This window comes from Acromyrmex echinatior, chromosome 12 (assembly GCF_024713525.1).
Source record: "Acromyrmex echinatior isolate Ae372 chromosome 12, ASM2471352v2, whole genome shotgun sequence".
NCBI classification, from domain to species: domain Eukaryota; kingdom Metazoa; phylum Arthropoda; class Insecta; order Hymenoptera; family Formicidae; genus Acromyrmex; species Acromyrmex echinatior.
The window spans coordinates 4,989,283-5,015,396 of NC_141863.1; the positions used below are offsets into that span (position 1 = coordinate 4,989,283).

A 26,114-nucleotide genomic window follows, 5' to 3' on the forward strand; every position below is an offset into this window, starting at 1 on the left:
AAAAATGTTTGATTTATTTTTCCCCTTTTTTGCTAATTGATTATATTACATCCTATATTACATCATTTTGTTCCTCAAGTGATTGAATTAAAAAACAATCTTTTTAATAACTCTCTTTAATTACTTTTACAGCGTAAAACAATATCACAACGCAGGAGTGTGTTTAACAAGAAAGAAAATTTATTCTCAAATTCGCTCCAACTCAAAAACTTGACTATTTCTTTTCACGAAATGAAAACGAAGGAATGGAAGGGAAAAAATTCAAAACTTTTCGGTCCAGTTCCTCATTCCAAAGATGAAGGATTCGTAACTTTGCAAAACGAATTCCCATCGATCACTTTTAATTCAGTAATCTCGATTTCTTTCGCGCTTACTCTTGTGGAACAGGCTATAAGAACCGCTATCATATGGCTTCCTCGGCCTTCTCAGCCACACGTCGTGCAAGATTAGTCGCTTCACGCTCGCTCCACCGAGCGGAGCGGAATCGAGCGTGTAGGTTGGGTCTGCTTCGGGGCGAGGTAAGGCTGACAGTATCACGTGGTGCGCCACGGGGTCTTAAACGAGGTTAATCGGCAGACCGACAGCGTCGGCGCAATGACGACGATCGCACGAACACACGCTCGTTGTCCTCCATGACTTTACTCTTTCTCCGTCCCTCTTTCCGTCCCTCACTCTCTCCCTTTTTCTTTCTCTCTCTCTATCTCTCTTTTTCCCTCTCCACCCGTTTCGCGTTCTCGCCCTTTGCACTTTGGCTCGCCTTGGCAGTCGCGCGGCCCGATAATAGGAAAAAGCGTGAGTCTCCTATAACACGCTGCGCGCGGAGATATGCGAGCGCGCTGTCGAACTCGAAATTCAAATGCGATCGCATCGAAATGTATTCAAATTCACGACGGACGTGCTGCGCATACCGTGCGCTCGCGTGATCGCCGCTAGTCCGCGCTGTAGTAGCCGGCGTATTTGCGCGAATTTCGAAGCAGGAATTATTCCTCCCCCTTTCATTCATATTATTCTATAATTTTTTATTTTTTTTATTTTTAAATAATCGAGACGTGTATTATAAGTACCGGGTGCGAGCACGAATCACGGAATAATCCCCCGCTGCGCAATCGGCGAACGACTACGAGAATCTTTCGGGGAAACGTCACGCGCGCTTCCTCGGGATGAAAAGCCGCGGGACAGATTCCGTCAAGTGACGAACCTCGCGGAACGCTCGAGGACGGGGGGGGGGAGGGGGGGGTGGAAAGAGCGAGGAGAGGAAGCGGCGCGGAGTCCGCTTCGAAGAACGCACGTAGGATCGGAGCGCGACCGTGGAGAGCCGCGCGGCGCGTTTCGCATGCTCGTCAGATCAACGTCGTACGATCGCGCGTGTAAATGCGAACTCTCAGAATTCCTCGCGCACAATCGGCGCGAACACCGGTGAGCAACACTTACCGATCAGCGGGAATATGCTGGGCTGGTCGAGCAGCGACTTGAGACTGTTTTCGACGAGGGTGGGAGAGGAGCGGTCCTTGTCACTCATTTCACGCACTGCGCCACGAAGCCTACAAGTGCACACCTCGGGCCTGCCGCAGCGCACACGCGGAGACACACTCGATGGCACACACCGCGCACGAGTAGTGTAGATAGGATTGGAGAGAAGGCACGGCACGGAACGGAACGGAGCGGACTGCGGGGCGGATCGGCGCGGCGCGGCGCGGCGCGGCGCGGCGCGGCGCGACACGGAGCGGTGCGGAGCGGAGCGAAGCGGAAAGGCAGACGTTACACGCGAGAGAACGAATCCGACGACTATATTATACTGTATAATGAGAGAACTAGAGAGAACTAGAGAGAGAGGAAGAATTCGTACTCCAGAAGGATATATGTACGCGCGCGGCGCGGTGCTCTCTTCTCGGGTATATATTTCCTTGGCGACGGCGACGGCGACGGCGACGGCGACGGCGACGGCGACGGCACACGCGCCCGCAGCTTGCAATTGCAGTCGTCGCGTGTTTCGTACGTATGTTACGTACGGTTATTGTGCGCGCTTCGTCGTGCGACGGGACGGAGGTCCACGGATCGAAAATTACGACGGTATCGTCGGAGAGACCGGTCTTGCGTGCCGCGGAGGAGAGGCGCTTCGCCCGTTCACCGCTTGCCGAACCTCTCACCACGTCGTCACGTCGCTCCCTCGCACTATCTCAATCAGCCTGAAACGCCTGTAAGGCCGGAGCGCGCGGACCCGTTCTCCCTATACCCGCTCTCTTTCTCTTTCTCTCTCTCGCTCTCTTTCTCTCTCTCTCTCTCTCTCTCTCTCTCTCTCTCTCTCTCTCTCTCTGTCTCTAAGCGCGTTAAAATAAACGCGGAGCGCTGGCCCCGTGCTGGCGGTGCTCTTGAAAATCAATCTAAAAGTGGCTCGCCTCGTGGCGCGATCTCCTGGCCGACTGGTGGACCGAGTGCCGTTTCAAGCCTGCCGACGCCTGCCGCACTGATAACGAGCACCCAAGCTCTCATGCCTTGCCTACCTCAGCGTTATCAAATACTTGCGCGCGCAATCGCGCACCCGCTTTCTCACCGCGCGATCCCGCATTAGCGCGATCCGCAGCGCGGCGCCGCGTCGAGCCGCATCGCGCCAGAACGCCCGACAACGATCGCTACCGAGTTCTGCTGTTCGATCGCTCGACGACTTTTCACGCAATAATTTGTTAAGTAAGTCGACGCTATCGGAACGATTAGGCGGTGTTATCAGATCCTGGCGAAAAGACTCGATAGGAACGAATGGTAGCGCCGTAACATCGGAAGAGCGGAGGCATTGTATGTTATATGTGTAACATGTGTAGATGATATACGTGTAGATGCATCTACGAGATACGTGCCGCTGTTGAGCTGACTTTTACGATGAGTTCCGATAAAAGAATCGAAAGTCTTCACGGATGTTAGAGTCATCCGGAATGTTAGGATCATCTGATCCGGATTTCAACCAGAAACGATTCTTTAAAACAGCGCATGAAATTCGATAGCCTTGGCTCGTCTAGTAATCGGACATATTGTCATGCGCATAATGTGCTTCTGCCATAAATTTCTGTTGATGAATATAATATGAATATAAATATTAAATGGAGTTTTAACAATAATATCCGAAAGTCGATACTAAAAGTAATAACATTTATGTCATGATTTCAATAATAAGTATGCATGTAATGTATACAACATATGGTCCATAATAGTCAAATTGTTAAATGCGAAATTATACATTATATAAATGTTATGTCAATTGGTTTTTGATCTTTTTGATGTCGATTGAGTAATTTCTTATTTCCAACGCTACAGTGCTCCTATTTGGCAAATGTTTGATAATCAGCTTTCAACTTAAATTAACATCATACCAATCTAAATAAATAGATAAATATTAAAAACTCTCAAATTGATCTAATTGATGACTCAAATTGTCATTTGGATGAACTTAATTCTTTTATGTCTAGCTATATTTATATCTATAAGATATCGATCCCTAGAATCTTGGTTATTTGGAAGAAAAACTTTTTCTAAATGTGACTTATTTTAATGTAAAAGTTATCAGTGCACAAGTGGAAGATACTTAGCACATTAACTCATTTAATCTAGAAATTTATAGATAAGATAATTGGAGCTCCTATCGTATGATAAATGCCGTCAGATACGGCAATGTACATCTGGCTGCTGTCAGCAACTTTCTGTCCTCCTACTAGATGGCTATAGCGTCTGTTTTATCGCGTAAAGAAAATAATATTTTGTTTGTATGAAATTCGAAACGTTTCAAATATTCTTGTGCCAGAAAGTAAAATGATATAATATATTATAATCCGCAGAGACAACTGACTTGCAAAATTTCATTTGGGCTATAATTAGCGATCCTACAAATCCAAACTCAGCATACTATATATGTAGCGCGCCCTTCGGCTGGGTGGGAGATGGGATGAAAGTCGTTTTGTGTGAAAAGTTGTATTCTTTTGAATTCGTCCACCTCATACCTTTCTTTCTGTCTAAAGTTATCTAACTCTTCATGTAAAACAGGGAAAAAATTACTAACTTTGACTGTTAATAACTTTTTATCGAATAACGAGCGAGAGCTAAAACCTGTTGGAGGCGATGACCTATCAGGGTCAACGACATATGTCAAGATCATTGGGGTTGAGTCCCCTAATCGGAAGGATCCTTTTACCGAAATTATTTTTATGTGATAACAGATTTGATAAAAATTCTTTCCAAAAAAACAATCCTAAATACGCTTATGATCAGTTTTAATGCTGGAATTCATTAACTATAAAAGATACACGTCTTTATCTTTATTGTGTATATTTATTTATATTCATAAATGCAAATAAATAACACAATCGGTTAATGGGAATTGGCGCTGTAATAATTGCGCTATTATTTCATAAATTTAATATTACATATATATATATATACATATATATATATATATATATATATATAATAATAATTATATTTTATATATATATATATATATATATATATATATATAATAAGAATTTAAGAGATAAATATAGTACAAGAAAATAATTTTATCAAATTTAAAAATGAAACACAGATAAGGAAAAATTAGAAATATAAAAAACATGTACATATAACATTAAAATGTAATATAAATGTAAACATAATGTTATAAATATTAAATAGATGTTATAATAAACAATATTATTTAACATTATACCAACCTTTAAAAATAATGAGAAAATGATTTTCCTGATATATTAAAAAATTCCCTATACAGATCAGAAAATAATTTTATTGTACAATCAAAATAATTATGTAGGAATCTCAAGCATAATAAGCAATGCTGCAAAGAATTTTGATATTCTATTAAGTAACTAGCATAATTTAAGCGTTCTACACAATTATTTCGATAGTTCAACAAAGTTAAAAATAAAAGTTACTTTTATTACAACACAGATTTTATAATTTGTTATAAAAAAAAAACATAAGTGCGTATAACAAACGTAAACGTAAAATTTTAAATGTTAAATTAATATTATAATAAACGTTATTATATTAATATTTTTTTCATATAATTTTCATATAATTTTCATAACAATAACCCATTTTATATATCTTTTAATTTTTAATTTTATAAAATTAATATTTTGCATATGAATGACAGAAACTTCGATTATTGATTCTTTGAATTGATTACGTGACATGATTGATATTTTAGTTCTTGAATAAGGAGCATGATGGCACTATCACTAAGTTCATTAAAGAGTCCCTAGAGAAGAGAATCTGGACATTCGGGATTCCGCATGATTGGTGCACGTGACTTATGCCCTCACAATGGTAGCACCAATATGGAACCTTGCTCACTCAGCGGGAGGAAAATTAGAATTGAAATACATCGTACTCGGAATTTATAGTAGTATCACAAAAGTAATGATCAATGTACGTGTATTTCCTAAAAAATTGAGAAATATCTTTGCAAAGAGATTGCGGTTAAATATGATTTTAAGATAATTAACAGTTATGTATGTGTGTAATATGTAGGTATGCGTATCATCTTTTTTTTTACACTGTGACTTCTTTTTCAAGATAATGTATTACTTAATTTATAATGAGATTGATATATTGTCCAATTGATAGTTTATTCTTCTTTACGCCTTTTTGTATTTCTCTTTATTATCCTTTCAACGTAGATAAATCGCGAAATAGGCATGTATTCTTGTGAGCGATAGTGCATCCTAATTAAATAAAGAATATAAAAACTTATTAGATAATCTAATATTATTAGATTATCTAATATTTAAAAAAAAGGAATATAAGCAGTAACTATTTCACTTAAATTGTATCAAATAGTATAAACTCCAACGCATTTTTTCGTTAAAAAGACATAAAAAATTAGAAAATTTGTAACAAGACATGTTTGCAAATTTGAGATTTTACTCTAGAATAGAAAATTATATAATTTGTATATATTTATAGGACATAAAAAAATCATTTCTTTAAAATTAAATATACGGGAAAAAGAAGTAAAAACTGCAATTTTATAATTATTCATGGTCTTATACACTTTTTTTGTATTAATTTTTTTAAAATATATGCTACAACTTTTGTAAGAATTATTCCACATGCAGAAATCTTAAATATATATTTTTCATATAATACATAGTTATATTAAAGTATAATAATAAATGCAGATTGTGAGAAAGCGATAGGATAAGATAGGAAATGAAATAAGACGTTTTGACATGATATTCAGTTGTATATAATTACGAATGAAAATGACAAATTACGCACATCATGAAGAATATGTAGAGAACGCAATATTGTAAAGTCTAGAACTATGTATGATAGTCTCAGATCGTGTTATTTTATTACATTAAAAGATATGTCCTCGCGAATTAGATTATATAATCATATAATCAAACGTAAAAATTATAATTGCGTCCATTAGTGTTAAAAAATTCTAAAAATTGAGTGTTACGTCATAAATTTAACGATATCAAATGAAATAATCATGCGAATAATTAGTTTTAATTAGATACAAACAGGAGCTGGATTGAAAATATTTTGCACTGCTGTTAACATACATAAGAATAACAAAAATATAGTAAGAAACAATTTTAACAAAAGAAAAACATTTGCAGCAGATTCCGATTGATCGATTAAGATAAAGAATTTCTCTTCTGCATTCTTCCGAATCTAAATTGTTACGCATCTAATAGATCGAATTACACTAACTTGAACTACATTGCCATATATTAGTATAAATTATTAGGTGTTGGAATTAATTCGTAGCGTTTTACAAGTGATGGGAAGTACTTTCATTAATGTATTTTTTAATGCTCATGTGAAATAAATAACATTCTTTCATTAAAAAACGCTACGAATTAATTCCAACACCTAATATAAAACTCGCTTTATAGTTTTATATTCGAACTGAATCAAATTAACTCGAATCGAAAAATAATTAATTTGTTAATAATGCCTAATTAATCAATAATGGTCAAATGAGAATGATCAATTGTCAATTGCAAAATGTACTCAAAGATTTCTTAAACTTGCCCGTTCTGGTGAACAAAATCATTGTCATGCACGAAATCATCGATAATCGCGCGATATGTACATTTGCAGGGATGGGTAGAAGTTTCATCGTTATTAATAAATACGGAATATCAGTGAAAAAAATAGTTTTGCTGTCTGAAAATTTAGCCAGATAGAGGTGTGAAAATAATTTTGTTGGACCATTAAAATAACTATATTGGACTTTCAAGCGTAATAAACAATGTTTTGATGATTTAGCAATCCACTTTCTATGCAATTATTTTGATGGTCCACAAAATTATTTTCTGATCGGCATTTAGCTAAATTTTAAATAATTTAGCAAAAGCATTCTTTCCATACAATGAAACTACAAGAAATATGGCTGATTGCAAAATGTCGGGATTATCCCTTCTTTTCTATACTTAGAATGGCCGCATCTACGAAACTTGCTCAGTTACGCACGCGTATATCAATTCTTATTTTCTTTATACGGCTTTTTATTTTCGTTAATACATTCCGATAAATAATTTTCTTATAAGAAAGTTTAACAAATTGCATGCATCGGTATCGTACCGTGTAGCAACGAAACAACGTTTCATGTACCTTAAGTCATCTTATCGGAGCGATCGAACGAATCGCAATTATTATCGATCGCTTCATCACTATTGTTCTACATATTTTATCAACGTAACGAAAGAAGCGACTGCGTAAGAAATTATTTACAAAGTTACTGCACGGAAAGAATTATTTACTGGAATATCTAAAAACTTAGCTAGACACAGATTTGAAAATAATTTTCTTAAATCATCAAAATAATCACGTAGAAATCTCAAGTATGTTAAATAATGCTGCAAAAAAAAATGTTAGCATTTCAGCAACCATCTTAAACGTCCTACATAATTATTTTGATTTTGGTTTAATAAAATTATTTTCAGATCTATATGGAGCTAAATTTTTAAACATTTCAACAGAACCGTCCTTTCCGTATGAATATTTTCTATCGATTTATCTAAGTATTATTCCTGAAAATCATGCTCGTGGTCCGAGTTAGTCTAGTCTGCGAGATCCGACTAAAACCATGACGATTGTTTGCGGTGGGATAATCGGCGCGGCACCCGCGACACTCAAACCCAACAAACGCTGACGGACTCAGTGGTGGTTTGCGGCATGCCGCCGATGCTTGCTCGATGCTGTTTGAAGAGCGCCTGAATCTCCGCCGGTGTGGAGGACCACCGTCGATGCCTAGTCTTGTCTAGAGGCACTTCCGGAAGACCTACCTCGGTGTGGCAGCCTTTCATCGGCGTGATCGATAGGGTTGCCGAAGCAGGTAGGCCTACCTCCTGGAAGGAGCTGATCGAGAAGAATCCACTTTCGCCCTCGGCGCTGCTCACCGGACTGCTGGCCGGTTTTACTTTAGGTTTACCAGCTAGACCTGTTGATTCTTTCTTCTCTAATCGCTTCGTAGCCCTGCTGAGCGTCGAAATTGGTGTACCGTTGGACGTGACTCCATTTGATGACGCGGCAAGCGCGAGAATGTCCTCCTCTTCTGTCGTTTTACTGCTACTCGAGTTCCAGGAGGCAGTGTCAGGTGACCTTCTCACATTCGGTACGAAGCTCTGCAAATTTCGGGTAAACTCGATGACAGACGTTTTGACGAGGCTTGACGATCTACTGTCGTCCTGATGACCGCTGCTCGATTCGTTTCCGCGACTACTATTGGAGCATCCAGAAGAGACTGTGGCTTCTTGTAAGGTTGTCGAATTGGCGAAGTTACTGCTCGATAGGGAGAAAGACGTGTCATGATGACGATGGTGATCCACCGTAGGAGAAGGAGATCCATTTTCCTCGACCGGCGTCATTCTCGCTAAATCGGGCTCTCGCATCGACAGCAAGGACTCGACGGTCCTCAATAACCTGTAGAAATATTTCACAAATTTAACACATTAATTTTTCTTAATAATGCGAAAATAATAATATACATAATTATTAACTTAATTAAGACAAAGATACCCAGTAAGCAAATTGATAGCAATTGATTGTCGCTAAATTGATATCAAATTCGCTCAGAGTTGGTGACAATTCTGGTAGTGTTCTAACAAAGCGTGCACACATAACCATACAGCAAAATGTCAGTAAAAACCGAGTGAAACTTTGGTCTATCTTGGTTTTAATCGATTCTATCAATTTGCTATCAGGTTGTCAGCAAGCTTTGCACGATTTTTCTAATAATTTATTCTTATGTTACATCAGTGGATTTTGCCTACCAATTTGTTAACTAAGGAATATAATGGAAGTATATAGGTGTATTAAATTCTGTGTCTTTTTATCGATAATTTGCAAACATTTGACAATATTTCTTTTAACAGACTTGACTGACTGGGTAATTAATGTTAATAGTAGCAAGTCAATAATTCGATTTACGGACTTGGGATCATGAAATCTTTCTCACGCACCTAAACGCCTCCTGAGACAACTTCTCCGGTGGTATCTCATCCGGGTTCAGTTCTGTCTGCTTGGGTTCGCGATAAACGACGTTATCGGGAACGTCGTTCGTCTTACTGAGATCCAGCGGTGGCTTAACACGTGGCGTTGTACAGTGCACCGGGTCGTTTCTTCGCAGAACCGACCAGGTGAACTCGCGGAAGCAGGTAGGGCTTGGCGAACTGATCTGTGTGACCGATTTGGCGCGTGTGAACGGCGAGGATGTCGACGAGGACGATGGCGTTGCGTTTCCGCGACTTGGCGATGGATCCGCGTGCATCACCGTGTGCACGCTGCGGCTACGTGGCACACGTCTCTTGTCCTTGGAATTTTCCTTGGCATGCAGGATCTCCAGGCTCCTGTGAGCCCGGCCCAAGAAATGAGCCACCTGTTCCATCGTAGAACGATACATTTGCCTGTTCGATTCGACCTGCAAAATTGATCGATAACAAAATTATTGTCACGTAATAGAGGAAAGGGGGGGGGGGACCACAATACATTCTCCTTTATTAATAATATTGTTTAAAAAATAATCTGATTTGCAAATTATAATTAAAAGATAACATCCACAAAAAAGAAAAAAGAGTAAAGACAGTAATGTGGATAGTTTTTTGAAGTTAATTTATTTCTAGAATCTCTTGCGTGCATGATATAATCGATGGAGTTTTAGTTCTGTTTTTTTTTTTTCAAAGGATATTAAACTTCCTGACGTTCCATGAAGAATTCCGACGAGAAAACGTAAAATAGAAGTATCCCAAGATATCTCAGACAAATTACAACTTGTTTTTATTATATAAAAAAATACATAAAAATATTAATAATAACTATTTCAATCAAGAAGGTAGATTAAAATGTCTTAATAATACTTTTCTTTTACAACTTGAGGAAATTAACAATTACGAAATTAATAGTCTATTTTCAGAATCTCGCACAATATCAATAAATTTAGATTTTTTCAGAGTATTACATTTTCTGACACATTCTATAAAAAATTCTAGCGAGAAAATACAAAAATCCCCAAATATCACAGACAAATTACAACTCTTTTTATTATATAAAAATAAATAAAACTATTTCAATTAAGGGAATAGGTTATAAAGTCATAATACTCTTTTTCTACCACTTAAGATGCTATCAAAGTGTATTTGAAATTGACAGCATTTGATCGAAAGATGCACTGTATAGCACGTGTGTATATGTAAGTTCATTCATAAAATGATAATGGACGAACACAAAAAATTCGGCGGGATGAAAATCGCATGGATCATCAAAGAGGAAAAATAGCTAATCGTATGCCGATCAGTTGTTACGTGTCGCGATATCGAGTAACCGGAGCGAGGTAAACCGGTTGGCCACGTTATCGATCGCTTCTTCTACTGATCTTCAGCTATCGTGCGATTACGAACCTGTTTGACCTGCCATTGGAGCGTGTCGACTCGCGCTTGAAGAAAGACGTTTTGCAGGAAGGCGCTCTGCAACCTTCGGTTTTCCTTCTTCAACGACTGGCATTGCTGCAACGAGAAAACAAGACTACTTATACATCCGTGGATCTCTCTCGGGTACTTTTAGATTTTAGATTACGATTTGACGCAATGTTGCCATCACGACTAGTTTTAAGGAGAGAAATCATGGGACTTCTATCATTAATTAAAAGATAGGAGAGACTTTTTAGCTATCTTGGTAAAATTTACAGGATGTTTTTCTTCGAACGAGAAATATTTTTCTGGAGCTAGAAATTTCTCCAGACGGCATATTATTCTCATTAGAATAAATACACGCGTCGCCTGGCAGCCGCGAATTCGCTATGATTTTCCACCGTGGACTTTCTTCCGACAATACCTTTCCGACGTCTTCTTTTTCATCTTACACCGCGTGCAGTCATAACTGGATCCAAACTCGCGGAGCGATTTTATGGATCCATTGACGCTGCCTCGCCATGCATTCCACCTCGTTTTACTAGCAAAAACTCATGTTTCTACCCTAGTAACGATCTGCTTGGAGAGTATAAGGTAGAGAAACGAAAGAGACGAAACGTAACGCGAGTATATTTGTGAGAAAAGAAGAAAGGGAGGAAGAAAAGAGACGGGAGATGCGGACGAGTTGCGGGTCTAATAGTCGGTACTTCTACGAAATCACGATTCTAACGAGGGTATACTTCAGTATGAGATCTCGCGTGCGCGAAATAGCGATCCACGTGTGTCGCGAGATACGAGATAGGTGAATAAAAGAAATATAAGACGCAGAAAACGTAAAGCGTCGATAGCTTTCCGTAATTAATCACAGGACGCTACCTGGCGTGAGCGTATTATTACGAATTTTACGCTATTCAGCTAATTACGAGGGGTACTTACGTCGATTAATAACACGTCCGACAATATAATAGCGCCGTTTTTAAAAAATACTTTCCGTTCAACGAGCTATGTAATGGGGACTTTGAAGTAATCCGCGTGCATCGGTTAATTAATTAAATGCAATCGTAATCGACGCAGGCCTACAAACCTCCTTCTACTGACAATGCACGCATACTTTCCTGTTTTTATCAATATTTTCAATAAGGTCGTGAGATTTTCTTTTCCTTCCTTTCCTCTAAAATTCCGTGCAATATGATATATATATTTTTTTTTACCTGATTATTGTTTACACACTGAAGAAATGTATTAAATTTTAATTATTATCTATTTGTTTGAACCGAATTGTATTAACTGAATATTTACTGAATGTAAACATATATTTATTTTTTTGTACAAGAATTATTAATTTGATTTAATTATCATTTTTTTTATTGAGAAAGTATTTATTTAAATAATAAAAATTAAATTGTTCAAGCAAAAATTTAGTACATTTTTTTTCAGTATATCGTCCGCCTTTCAATACTTTCTCTCTTTGTACATATTGATTATTATGATAAATATCATCATACGATGATTGAATCGGAAAAGACGCCCGATTAATCGAGAGTTCGAATCCTGGCTGATAACATTGTTCACAATAAGTTCTTGGCAGTGTTTTAATATATTTATTAGCATTATTAATAATATTAATATTTCAGTTTGTGCTTCGAGCATTTCGAGTCCGATAATCGGCGCATATATAACACTAAAGATGTATTTAAATGATTTGTTTACATACAAATACAATATTATTAATCACATACGAAGAAAAAAACTAGTATTTTTGCGTGAAAATTGTGCCAAGATATTTGTGATATCAACTATAAAGTGAGAAGTATATATACATAGTGTGAGAAGTACAGTTAAAAAGATTATGATATATGGGATAAGAAATATTTGCAACTTTAAATAAAAATAGGTTTAGATAAAAGTAAGTAATAAATAAAAGTAAGTAGATAAGTTTAGAAATGAAAGTAATATATTGAGAGTGGATTCCAGTCAATAAATATTAAGATATGGAATGAATGAGTATGATAAAGTAAAACTACAAAGATTTCTCTTGGCATATAAATTGCAATAATAATAGTTGTTTTTATTTCTATTATATGTATCGAACATCAAGATTCAACTTCGGCCGATTCAACTATATGGCGCTTTTTTAATTTTTTTCATCTTTTTAAATTTCAAATCTAGTTTTTTCAAATATATAAAATAGAAAAGATATCAAGTAATCTACTCAGAAGCACATAGAAATTAAATGTCAGGAATAAGCAAATCAGGTATAGAAATTGAAGAATCGAATTCACCAATCAACGTTTTTACACAATAAAAAATATAATATCTTTGAAAAAAAGAACCATCGTAGTAATTTTTTTTGAAAAGAATTTTTAATTTCAGAAAGTTTACTTTAAAATGTTTGTCTATTAAAATTTCCCTTAAAAAGTTTAAAATAATTACGACGTGTTATTAGCAAAAAAAAAAAATAATGATGACGAAATGAAAAACCGCGTGACGATTATTAATCGAACGGGTGTTTCATTATCTGCGGCACACATTAATTATTATACTACCTTAGCCAACTAGATATTCTTTATCTTGACATGAGAAATTGTAACTGAATAACGTTGCGAATAATGTTGTCGGCTTTCCAGGAGAGCGCGGAGCGACGGCGAACGGGTGAGGAGGTGGACCATAAATCAGAGCCCCGGCGAGAAAAGGTCATGAAGGAAGCTGGAGAGAATCGGCACGGATTTAATGAGGTACACTTCACTTTCCGTGTTTTCCGCGGGAGCGTTTAAACGACCGACGAAATTACATTTGGTCTCGCAACGCCGCGAAAGAAAAGTTCGGTATTAATTTTCAGATCCTGTCGTTTTATTTTCGCGCGTACCTGTTTTTCCTTCCACGCTTAATCGATCAGCAGCTGCTGGCAATATCGATGTACCGTCCGATAGCATCCAGCGAATCTATCGATTCCGCATCTCTCAAAGAATTTAATGAAACCTTCGACCAAGACTCGAATAAGACGAAGGCAATTTTCTATCTAATTTCGATAGCCATCGCCGCAGCGTGACCGGAGTAGAATCGTTGTAGTTATTAACGGATGACCATCGTCCTTTGAGAATAGCTCGTTACAAGGATCGACCTTCGATTACATCCCGAAGTAGAATGTGTACTCGCTTTTGCAATTCACAATACCGTTAGTTTTTGTAGAATTGTCGGAGCGCTTCCAATTAACGAGAAACCCCGCATCTTTAATTTTCCAGAACTAACACCAAAATCTGTACAATTACTGACTGGATTTGCAAAGCCTATTTTACAATTGCGTAATTGTACGTGATTGTAGTTAGAATGGATCAATCATAGTCGAAAAGAATATTCTGTGTAATATTCGACGATTTGTAGAATGAGCTTAAGATCTATTCATTTATATTAATTAAAAGGCACTAATTAATTAATTGCGAGAAACTAAAATAACATCATAACTCGTATAAAAAAGTGTGGCGAATTTATCACCACTATTCTAGCTGCAAGTCAAATATAAATGACAGTTTCTTATCTCAAGTAAAAGAATAGTATTATATATACGGAATTCGCAAAGAGATACTACGTATTAGTTCGTGTGAAGGCTTCTCAGCTGTTTGAGCGAAAGAAAGAAAAAGGACAACACAGACAGTCACGAGACAGTATATTGACGAGCGTAAATAGTGGCAACGAAAAGTAGGTAATAATTAGAGACGATATAAATCACATCTATTTATCGGAATAGTATTAAATAATCCGACAATAAGTCGAGCGCGCAATACTATGTAACTTGTTAAGGAAATGAGATGCAACCGCTGCATCGCGCTAAGAAAATTAGATCACTAGATTGCGTATATTTTAAATTGTATATTTGAAACCTTCTAGAATATTCGAGTAAACAAATCGTTTTCTCCGGGTCGAATGAACAATCAAGAGAGAAGAGCGACACTTACTTATCCTCTGGCTCTTATCGCGTGAAGTCTGTTAACGCGCTCAGTAATAAAAGACTTTAATATTTGCATACGTTGAGTAAATCATTGGCACTAGTTACATATTAATAACCATCGTCTGAATCCCATAATACAACCAAAAAGGAATAAATAATAAAATACTAAGTTTATTTTAATAATATTTTTAAAAACTACGGATGGATTTAACACCATAGATTTTAATCTATAGTATTAAATTTTAAACACATTTTAGTTTATATCGACATCAATTAAAAGTAACAAATCAACTAAAAATAACATAACATTTATGTTGTAATTTTGCACTCAACATAAAATATAAATATAAATGTAATATAACATAGGGTGTTACATAAGTTACATTGTTAAGTGCGAAATTAGATTATGTTACTTTTTAGTTGGTGTCGGAAATGAACATCACATAGTGATGTTAAACCCATAACAGCACAAATTTCTAAAGGACATCTTCAAAAATATCCGGAAGACGTCCTAGAAACATTTCCAGGATCTCGAATAAAGTATCCTGTGTGGGAATTCATATCTATATTTTTTAGAATAAAGAATAATCCAAATTTGCAGGACGTAACTTAAAGAAAGTTGAATCGTTTGACATTTTTGACAAAGAAATTTATAATCAAGTGGGTTCATCGGTGAATCCATTCCTCAGCTCCGGAGGTATTAATTTCGAAAATTCTACAGCAAGAGGCCGCAATGAATGGATTTCAATGCGGCTCTCGCTTTCATCGTCAAAGTTCCTGTCGCGAGAAGATGGAACGATAGAACGGCGCAGTTACTACTACGCCACGTGCACGTAAAAACAAACTTTCGTACGAGATTGCACGCGGCATCGTCGAACAACTAGAAACGAAGGAATACTGAATAATTCAGGCAGTGACCGTAGCGAGTGACGTCACGATAGTATTCAGCCGGTGGACTGTTCAGGCTGAGCGACCATGCGTAACCCCATCCGCTCGGCCGCCGCAGTCGCCGATGAAAATTTCAACTTTCCGTAAATATACCCTCACACAATCGACGAAAAAATAAGGAGGAAATATCGATGAAAAAAAAAAAAATTTACTCTGACTCACGATTGCGTCACGAATTCGTGAGAATTTGTCCGACGTCACGCACCTCAGCCGATAATTTCCGCAAATCAAATTACGCCTCGATGAACGATTTTTTTTTGCACCGAGTATCTATCTGCGTGTCCGTTACACTTGTGCCGTAATGCGTGCCTTACAATAACAGTTGCAACATTCGGCCCCTTGTGATATATATTTCGTGACGTATCCTCGATTCCTCGCCGTGAAAATCCTGATGCAGACGCGATTCTTGTGGACGTACGGCTATCTTTCGACATTTTTCATCCTGGCCTCGTTATCATCTAGAGGCCATCACCGGATATCTTGCAATACGTACCGTCTTTTTCCCGCTATTGTATGGAAATGCTAGGAAGAGGTCTTTCTCGCCGTGTCCCTCGCGGAGCCAATCTGTTCGCAGTTACAAAGGATGAACGGAATAGAAATCGAAATAAGACTATCATTAGGATATGGAATCAGCCATTGTTTCGATATTCGCACCGTTCTCTAAATGGTTCAACGTCAATGTCAGCAGTTTGTCGTGCTCGATTGAAAGCATTGCCATTCAAGATCCTATCTATACTGCACATCCGTTCTCTTTTATTCCTGTCTTTAGTCGTTTGATGAAAATTCGTGAAATACATTTAACATCGTCTCAATTGAATATACAGATAATAGTAAGCAAAAATTGACCAAGAAATGTTCAATACGAGAATAAGTGAAGAAGGTTATATTCGGTCAAGCAGTCCCTGGTAGAAATATATGTAATTTTGCTAGACACCCATTCAATTACTATTACTGTATTCTCATTAGTTGTAACAATACTGCGTAGGAAATAGATGAGAACTTGATAGAGTTTTATTCAGTGGGTGAAGCAATTTTTTGATAAAAATATTAAGTGTTGGAATTAATTCGTAGCGTTTTTAATGAAAGAATGTTATTTATTTTACATGAGCATTAAAAAATACATTAATGAAAGTACTTCCCATCACTTGTAAAACGCTACGAATTAATTCCAACACCTAATAAATACAATTTACATAGACAATCTACCCAATTATTATCTAATATTAATTGTTATTAGATAAACACTGCGTAGTCCATTTATTGTCCTGTTTGTCTTCAGTAAATTGTGCGTAATAACTGTACAAATCATTACATCTTTATTGGAATTCCAAGTATTTTATTTTTCAATTATTAGACAGAAGTTAATAAATTGTTTAAAAATTGCACACACAATTGAGAAATTTTATTGCCTAATAATATTTTTGCGTGAAATTTTACAATTTGCAGTTTGAATAAACTGCGTGCTGATTTGCTGTGCGTGATTATTTGAACTAAAAGTTGTAAAATCGCTATTATTAAGACTCATTTTTACCGAATGTGATCTTTTTCGATTGTTTTAAATACAAGTTGTACTATAAAATCGGACATACATAGAAAAAAATGCATTTGTAATTAAAGACTTTTATAAGAATATTCTTTATTGCAGAGGAGAAACAAGAATTTTCTTAGAAAATATATTTTTGATCGATTCTTCCGTGGAAAAGAATTTATATTGGCTTTTTCACGTTTGAAAAAAATATTTAATTACTATTTCTTCATTGCCTTCTTCAACTTCGTTTATTAGAATCAATAATTAGATTTTAATTAAGATGGATGCGATCGCGCGCATTCCTCGATCGGGTCCTGCCCTCGCGCTCAGATGAAACGATGCTCGAATTGCTCCTTTCACTTACTCTCGCGAAACGTCTTTGCGACCCACGCGCAAAGCAAGAACGACGTTCGCCTCACGCAAATCGAAATCGCCGTCGAGTTTTCTTTCGTTCGAAAAATTAATCTAACTTGTCCGGTACGTGAGAACCGACGCTTGCAACGCGAGCACGATCCGTTCGTCGTTAAGATTTAACGTCAAGTTTCACCTCACGTGGGAGATTTTCACACGAGAGAGGATATATATATATATATATATATCCTCTCTCTGTGTATATATGTATATATATATATATATATATACACAGAAAGCGACGCGGAATATTTATTGCGCGCGTTGGCGTAGATATTCGTTTCTGATTGCACAAAGATTAATCTTTAATTTATACTGCGTGTACACGAGGAAGCGACTGCCTACCGTATTTCTTGCAACATTTATTTTATATATATATATATATATATATGTATATATATAGAAAGAAAAATCCTGTGAAACTAGCCATGTTCGTACGCATTCGCATCGCACAGCCAAGACACTTTGACAAAAGAGAGAGTCTATAATGTAAAAAATATATCAATTTCAAAATTTTTAATCGTTCTCGGCATAAAATTCTAAACAACTTCACAAACACGTATTAATATTATACGTATATTTTAGTTCTGGAAAAGGATTTTCGAATCTGTGAAAAATTATATGATTTAGTCAATAATACGGTTTTAGGATTCCCTTAATAGTGACTGACAAACACGCTAGTCAAAGGCGGTGTATGAATGGGTGCATTCAGTACTACACCGCTCATTGAGCGTTCAGTGAGCGGTCATAGTACTGAATCCACCCAATGATTCTCGGATTATACCTTCCGTTCGGAAGGTATCATCGCTGATTCGGATCTTTGTACTTCGAAGGAAATTATTGGCGAATTCGGCACACATGCATTGGCTGCGTTCAGCAGAGAAAGCAGCTTTGCAACTGTTGTAAAATTCTTTAATATGATTGGTCTTGTCCTTCGTTCTTCGCTGGCTCTAAATGTACAAACCAATCATATTTAAGAATTTTACAACAATTGCAAAGCTGCTTTCTCTGCTGAATGTAGTCACTAACTCTGCTCTAGTGCTGCTCTGACATACTGCGAGTACAGAATCACTTTGATGCTGGCAAATGCCTTGCACTGTTAGAAACGTCAGTGCAATATTTTTTGAACCCGTTCAATTCATTCGGTTGGTCCGAATATAAATTCAGCACTACATTGAGTCAGTTTTTCATTTGTCCAATACGACAATCTTAACGCACTAATACAATGCGCACAAGCTAAATACGTGGCACTAAAAAAGTTCGCACTCAGCGCACACTAAAAACCCTCTAATCAGAGTCTGAACTTTCTTGCTTGTTTTTGTGATTGGTCCGACATTTTTCATCTATTCCATTTAAATGCATTATGAACATACATTATGCTTTTACTTTAAATGCATGATGCATAGCTATGAACTTGCTGTCGTAATATTTATGATTAGAAACTACTGAATTTTTACGTTTCTTTAAATTTTAGTCGCCTGAACGTGCAGAATGAACGTTAAAAACTATGAACTGTAGAGCGTCTCTATAGAGCTGCAACTTACGGCGCTATTGTAGCGTGAGATGAAGTGAGATAGAATGATTTTTCTCTCGCACAATTTCGAAAAATGGCGGTCACTTCAGGTGGGGACTCTGATTAGAGGGTCTCTAGCGCGCACTAATGCAGTCTGCCGAATTCGATATATTGGGTCATCTAAAAAGTATCCGCGGTTTTTTGTCACTAGATGTGTTGACCATCACCACCATCTAGTGACAAAAAACCGCGGATACTTTTTAGATGACCCAATATGATGAGGCTTGTGCCTGTTGCGCTATATATAGTGCTCGTTTTTTCCTTAACATGGCCTTGTGGACCCTGTCAGAGTTGTCACAGAAAATAAATTTTAAAATTCCTTGACTTTTCCAGATTTTCCAGATAAAAATGGGAAATTTCCACGACAAAAATAAAATATGTAAAAATTTTAATATTATAAAGTAAATAAACAATTTTAACCTTTAGAATTAAGAAGTATAAGAAAGCTAGTTTACTATTAAAGCTATACTATTAAAAACTCAATAAAAATTAGTAGCACAATAAAATTTTGGGGAGCAAATTTAAGCTAACAAAAAATAAATTAGTATTGGAAAAAAGAGAGTTATGACGAAAAAGAGAGATCAAATAGAATTAATGAATAAAATATAAATCTTAATTATTTTTAAAAAATTATTCAAAGTGCACGAGTTCTGAACCTATTTGACTATAAATCTCTTAGATATAATATTTAAAAAATTATAAAAATTATTCAGAAAAGGAGCAATTTGAGGGAATTATGAGCAAAGTTCAAAAAAACAAAATTCTAGTCTCTTCTGTACTTTCCCCTAATTTTTCCCGGTTTTCCTGATTTTCCAGGTCTGTGGCAACCCTGTCAAAACAATGGCCGTTCAAAATCTTGGACCGATTAGAAATTTGCCTGTAGTTTCAAAACCGCAATATAAAGCAATCTGCAATATTATGCGCAATGTTATACCTGATATATTCTTACATCTCTCTACATATACATAGACAAGCGACCAGCGATTTTTTCGCTTTTCTTATAGTCTGCCTGTATCCTTGAATGCTTTGAATGCCTGACATTTGCGCGTGGGAAGAAGTTGATGAAGTTCCGCAACTGATGTACTTGTTACACGTATTAGATCACGTAAAGGGGAAGATCCTCTGGGCGCGCCAGCACGATGTTGGTGCCTTCGCGGATTAATTCTTCATTTCGTTCGGCCATTATTGGAATCAGAGTGAAATTGCATCAGGCGTTTCATAAATGCGCGTGTTCCTTTCTTTCTGCGGGAGATAGATATAGAATACATCGTTCTGTTCACTATCGAGCGTTACGCTCTGAAAGGAGCTTAATTCTTTGTGTCGACTTGTGAGAAAACTCTGCCCCAGCATCTCTCGAGAGAAGCAATGGCGAATCCTAGCAGGAGTTATATGTAGTATAAGAATATAAGATATTCCATTATGTGTGTGCACATAATGGCGGCAGAACACAAAAAATCAGAACCAATCAAATACTTACCCCAAAGTTAGTGGAATGCTAATGTTAACAATTAGGTTCTTTCTTATAATCTGGAGCAACGTTCTGATTATCAAGGAGCAGTTGCTATGCTCAAAACGACTGTGCATCCTTGAGAATGGAATATCTTATATTCTTATACCATGGCAGGAGCAAGAAAAAAGAAAACGAAAGAAAAGCTGATCGTTGCATCCTTCGAGATTAACTTGTACGCATGTGGACTTGTTCATGCGATAGTAAATATTCCGGCTACGACCTGTTCTTGGCAACGCGGCCGATACGTGCAAGACTACAGCCGTGCACAAGGCGAAATTCACGATTTGCCTTTAACGATCTATCTCGATCCACTTAATCCATTCATTTTGCTGTGGAGCTCCTTCGATGAAGAAGCTTATAGACACCGTATACTTCGCCGCCAGGAAGAAAACCGTGTACACTCGCGAGAGAGCATTACTCTTGCATTTAATAACGTTGTTGATTCTTGCTGAAGGCGGGATTAAACCAAACATGCGTTATTTATAATTAAACCAGCAGAATTTATTGGTAACTTAATTAAACACGTGACGTTACGTGCCATTGTTACGATTGAGAGATATCGTACTGTGATAGAGTTGTCGAACTAGAGTCCAGTTGCAATCAACAAAATAAAGAGACTTATCTTTCGTAATAGAGAGATATTACTTGGCCTGTAATTTTTATTAAAACGGGACTTTTTTTCGTGGACAATAATTTCGAAAAACAATGAAACTGCAAAACTGTATACGAATTGACATGCACGTACATCCCTCTCTTCCCCCTTCCAAATAGAGAGAAAAGACAATGGGAGAAAATGAAACGAGACTAATGAGAAAAAGCTTCGGTACCGTACGAAACGGTTTCTAACCAACTTGAGAACGAGTTTGCGATGACGAGTCGGCAGTCGTTAACCCGTGATGACCTCGTGGTAGGAAAGTATGAATGAGAATTTACGAATAATCATAGATTATTATATAGATCGTGAGTGAGAAGGTTGTTCAGAGACAACCGTGCGATTAAAAGCCGGAATATGTGCATTTGAGTGTGAATGTTCCACGAACAGAAATGTTCCACGCGACTATGATCTGAGGAATGCTATAAATAAATATATATAACGTTCATGTTCGAATAATAATATGTACATAGCACGATGGAGCGTGAATCAGCATGAAATCCGACAAATAAAGCATATAAATCTTAGAACACTTGATCGAATAAATATCTGCTGTTGAGACAATAAAATTATTGTTCTATGTTTACAGACAAAACTTGTACAATTTCGTGATTTAAGTTGATACTTTTAAAGCACTGAAAATTCTAAATTGTTTTACCTCAGCTTCAAGAAAATACAGTGAAAAAATATTTGTGCAAAGAAGATTTTTGTAAAATATACTTTATTTGTAGAAAATAAATATTAATTAGAAATTTAAATAAATATGATAGTTATATATTTTCGAAAGTTATTATTGTATAAATAAATCTATAATTCAAATATATTATTCTAATATGAATATTTATATTAATTTATTGCACAAAAAATATTCGTATATTTTTTTATTTAAATAATAAAATATTTTAATTATATTTATTTATTACATCTTTTTAAGTAAAATAATTTTGAGAAATATACAATCTATTCTAATCGTTATTAATAAATTGCTAATTAATGTTTATTTTTTCTGAGAAAAAAAATAAGATTTTTTAAATATTTTCTTTATCTAATACTTTATCTAATACTTTTTACACTCTCATTATATATTTTAAGAATATAACAAGAAAATAAATTGCAACATTAAATGAAATTATGTTCTTAAAAAGTGGATCTATGTCACAAACACTAACAAACATTCCCTGCTTTTTTTCTCGCACGTTTAGCTTTCGCCGTGAGAACTCCTGGTTACAAATCGTTTTTCTATTGTCTACATTAATGATTATTTTCACTTGGAAGATTGGCATCCACCACGTAATTATGACCTGGATTATCTCTCAAAAAGGGGTATTGTCAAGAGGCGAAGCGGTATATAATTAATACATCTATTTTACTTTATAATAATTTCCGTTCAAGAAACTATGTAAACTAGATTGAACGAAGAAGAATCGATGGATGTGACCTCTGTGTCGAAGAAGAAATCGATTTCTATCGAAACAGGGAAGTTTCATCAAATAAAAATGAATTCTTATCCGACATATTACATATATATTTACACAAATCAGATGAAGCAATAGATAGCGAAAAGTAAGTGTTATAAATATGTCATAATAAAATATTACTACATAAAAACGTATAAGTCTCTATTAAGATTTGATGATTAATTTTGTGATATATTGCGATAAGTTTTTGAATGGTATATTTATAATGTATTTATAACGTTTATATTTTGTAAACAAAAATTAATTACTGAAATGAATAAAATTAAATAAAACTTCTGTATACATGTTAAGAAATAATATTTTAAAATCAAACTAATACGTTTTGAAAATTTACATTTAATATATTTTTAGAAGGAAACCTCCTCTATATTTAAAATTTTTTAATGGAAATCCCTATTTTTAAATTTTAAAGTTATTTTTACATTATTTCAACAATGCTCTCCAAACTAATATTTTTGTCTAATGAGTCACTTAAAATGCTACAATGCTTTTATCTGGAATATTTTTCAAGAAAATGCACATTTTTGAAAAACGAGCCTGATAAACTAGATCGCTTTATAAACTAGATCCTTCATCAACAGTTACCTTTGATCATTTGTCACGACATGTGAACTATTTGAGAATCGGTGATCTTGCCTTTCAGTTCATTTCTTTTATCAAAACAAAAGTTCGAATAATTTCTAAAAAGTACCTGTTGATAGCAGGTATTTGAATATTGAAGCGACGTTGACTTTCGGGTTGCTTTTTTATATTCTCTATTTTCGAAGTGAAAAGTGAAGTACAAAAGAATGAATTTTTATTTTAACAAGAAAAATAGACGTTGAAAATATACATACAAAAGATAGTAAAAATAATGTGAAGACTTGAGAAGTATACCATCTACTTATTTTATAAAGTCGGCCTATCATTTATCTTTAATATAGATTCTATCTTTATTGATTGAAGTACGTGCTTGAATAGTGTAGCACTTACAATGCAATATTATAGTCTTCTAGCAGAACCTCTAATAGCTTAAAAGATATTATAGAGAAAGATATCTGTTTTTCTCTCTTTGCTCTTCAGAACTACAAATGATATTTAAATTAGACGATTACATTGGAAAGATGCTGAAGTTTTGGAGAACAGAGTGCAATTTTGGAAAATAAAAAAGAAAATTTTCTTACCCAATTTCTTTGCGGCAATCTTGCTTGTACATTTACTAAATTTTTACATTCATCACCTTGTATTGAAGCAATGTGTATCAGATAGAGGAAACTTTTTTTATCCGTTTAACTAATGAATCAGGCAACCGCAATCTGAATTTAAGATCTGTATTTTTGTCGTCACTGAGATCGAACGAGCATATTAGAATCATAGAGCGACGGAACGATGATAGAGCCGTGAAAACAAAACGCGAGAGAAAATGGAAGAAGGGGAGCGAGAAAAAAGGGAGGAGAGGGAGGCTGTTGGCATTCCAACAAGATGAGAAGCGAAACATCGTCTGCGTGTTAGGCTTCTCCATCCGCTCAGCTGGAATGCACCAAAAATAGATCGGGTCTGGGCGCCATTTTGCAGCCGACAGTTTTGCCGGCGTTTTCACCCTTCGACTCTTCCCGGACCGCGAGAAATGAACTCCTCTGGCAAGTTTATCAACTTTGGATTAAGCCTGCGCATTAAACGCGGAAACCCCGCGTATTAAATACCGCGACCCTGTACAGTTACGGTGTCCCACGTGCTCATCGTCGCGATTACATAGAACCTCGAGATTCTTATATATGGTAATCAGAAATCCGACAATACGGTGTATTCGCATCATGTCGTAGGTGTTGGTAACGCAGAACACCGAATCCTGAAATTTATGCGGCGGCCCTATACGAGTCCGAGAATCACATACAATCCGCGTACAATGCGATTCCCTCGCACAATGCGTTGTAGCGCCGGCGCTACACGTTGCATACAAATCGCCGTTTTAGTGACTCACGGCGTCTCCGTGAATCTCCTCCGAAGCGACTAACGACGTCGCCTGCACCGAAGTTATTATCCCTTCTACCTCTCTGCACAGAGTAGCAGCTGCATATGAAGCGTGACAGTGCGATTAGTGCCGCATATTTTCTAAATGCAATTTTCACTTCTACACACTGTAACGACTCCGTAAAAAAATAGGTAAATTAGAATCAATTATAATAGGAATTTATTTCCCGTGTAGTGAGAAACATTTTTTCCTGCTGTGTATTTTTCAATTCGGGGTTAATAATTATTATATCCGCGAGAGGGGAGGAATTCGAATCCTTTCGCGAGGTAATACAATCTCTGCGTACGTTCCGATTAACATTTTTTGTGCTCATTTTAACGAGAGCAAAACATTTTTTTTTTACATACTTTGACATGAGATACGACAAAGGTATTAATATAAATTCCCAGGCATACAAGATATAAAGAATTTTTTTACTAAAGTATTTAAAAATTTTTGGACTATCAAAATAATAATAGGACGCTCTAACTGGATGCTTAGAGAATATCAAAATTGTTTGCAGCATTGCTCATCATGCCTGAATTTTACATTAATATTTTTATGGTAAACAAAATTATTTTCAGATCTGTATCCAACTATCTAACTATCTAGCTACATTTTTTAATATTTCAGCGAAATTGCTCTTTCCAATAAAATGTAAATGTACAATAGAGAATTTAAGGCGTAAAATTGAAGCCTTAAGTCGTAAGAAATTCTTCTCACATTCGATTGCGATTGGTCATTTTTTTTTCCTTAAGGCTTGAGTTTTACATCTTAAAATAAATTTTACAACTTTTAAGTTTTACACTTAAAAATCTCATTGTCGCTTAATGAAGGTAATATATAACACATTATCTCGCGTGCATTCAAGGCACACACGCGCGTGTCATAACGCGGATCTGAAAATAAACCGCCGGCTTTACGAATATGTAGTCTATACCATCGCCATTCATGAGTCCGCCGGCGGCGACTTGTACGCACGACAGAGCATCGCGAAAAGAACACCAAAAAGTGCCGATGGCATTAAGTGAGTTCACGGAGGAGGAATGGAGACGCCGTTGGTCACGCCTCGCGGATGGCATCTGCCGCAAAAGACAGGAAAGAGACAGAGAAATAAAAACGCGACGACTTTCAGGATTCGGATAAGGGAAGCGACAAAACGAATTGAAAA

General features: G+C 36.2%; 2 protein-coding genes across 3 annotated transcripts in view; both read right to left on the reverse strand.

The window, feature by feature from the left end:
- Positions 1-2,453, reverse strand: part of LOC105149594 (thyrotroph embryonic factor) — a 90,780-nt gene extending 88,327 nt beyond the window's left edge. For both annotated transcript variants that reach the window (XM_087412151.1, XM_087412150.1), the window contains exon 1: positions 1,432-2,453. In XM_087412151.1, the coding sequence (XP_087268277.1) occupies positions 1,432-1,519 (88 nt within the window). In that variant the 5' untranslated portion in view covers positions 1,520-2,453. The remainder of the gene's footprint in view (positions 1-1,431) is intronic.
- A 3,755-nt stretch (positions 2,454-6,208) lies between these two features.
- The window catches only part of LOC105149593 (uncharacterized), a 44,030-nt gene continuing 24,124 nt past the window's right edge, over positions 6,209-26,114 (reverse strand). The window contains exons 3-5 of the mRNA XM_011062130.2: positions 10,899-11,003; positions 9,465-9,922; positions 6,209-8,925 (exon numbers count right to left, since the gene is read on the reverse strand). Coding sequence (XP_011060432.1) covers positions 8,136-8,925; positions 9,465-9,922; positions 10,899-11,003 — 1,353 coding nt within the window. The 3' untranslated portion in view covers positions 6,209-8,135. The remainder of the gene's footprint in view (positions 8,926-9,464; positions 9,923-10,898; positions 11,004-26,114) is intronic.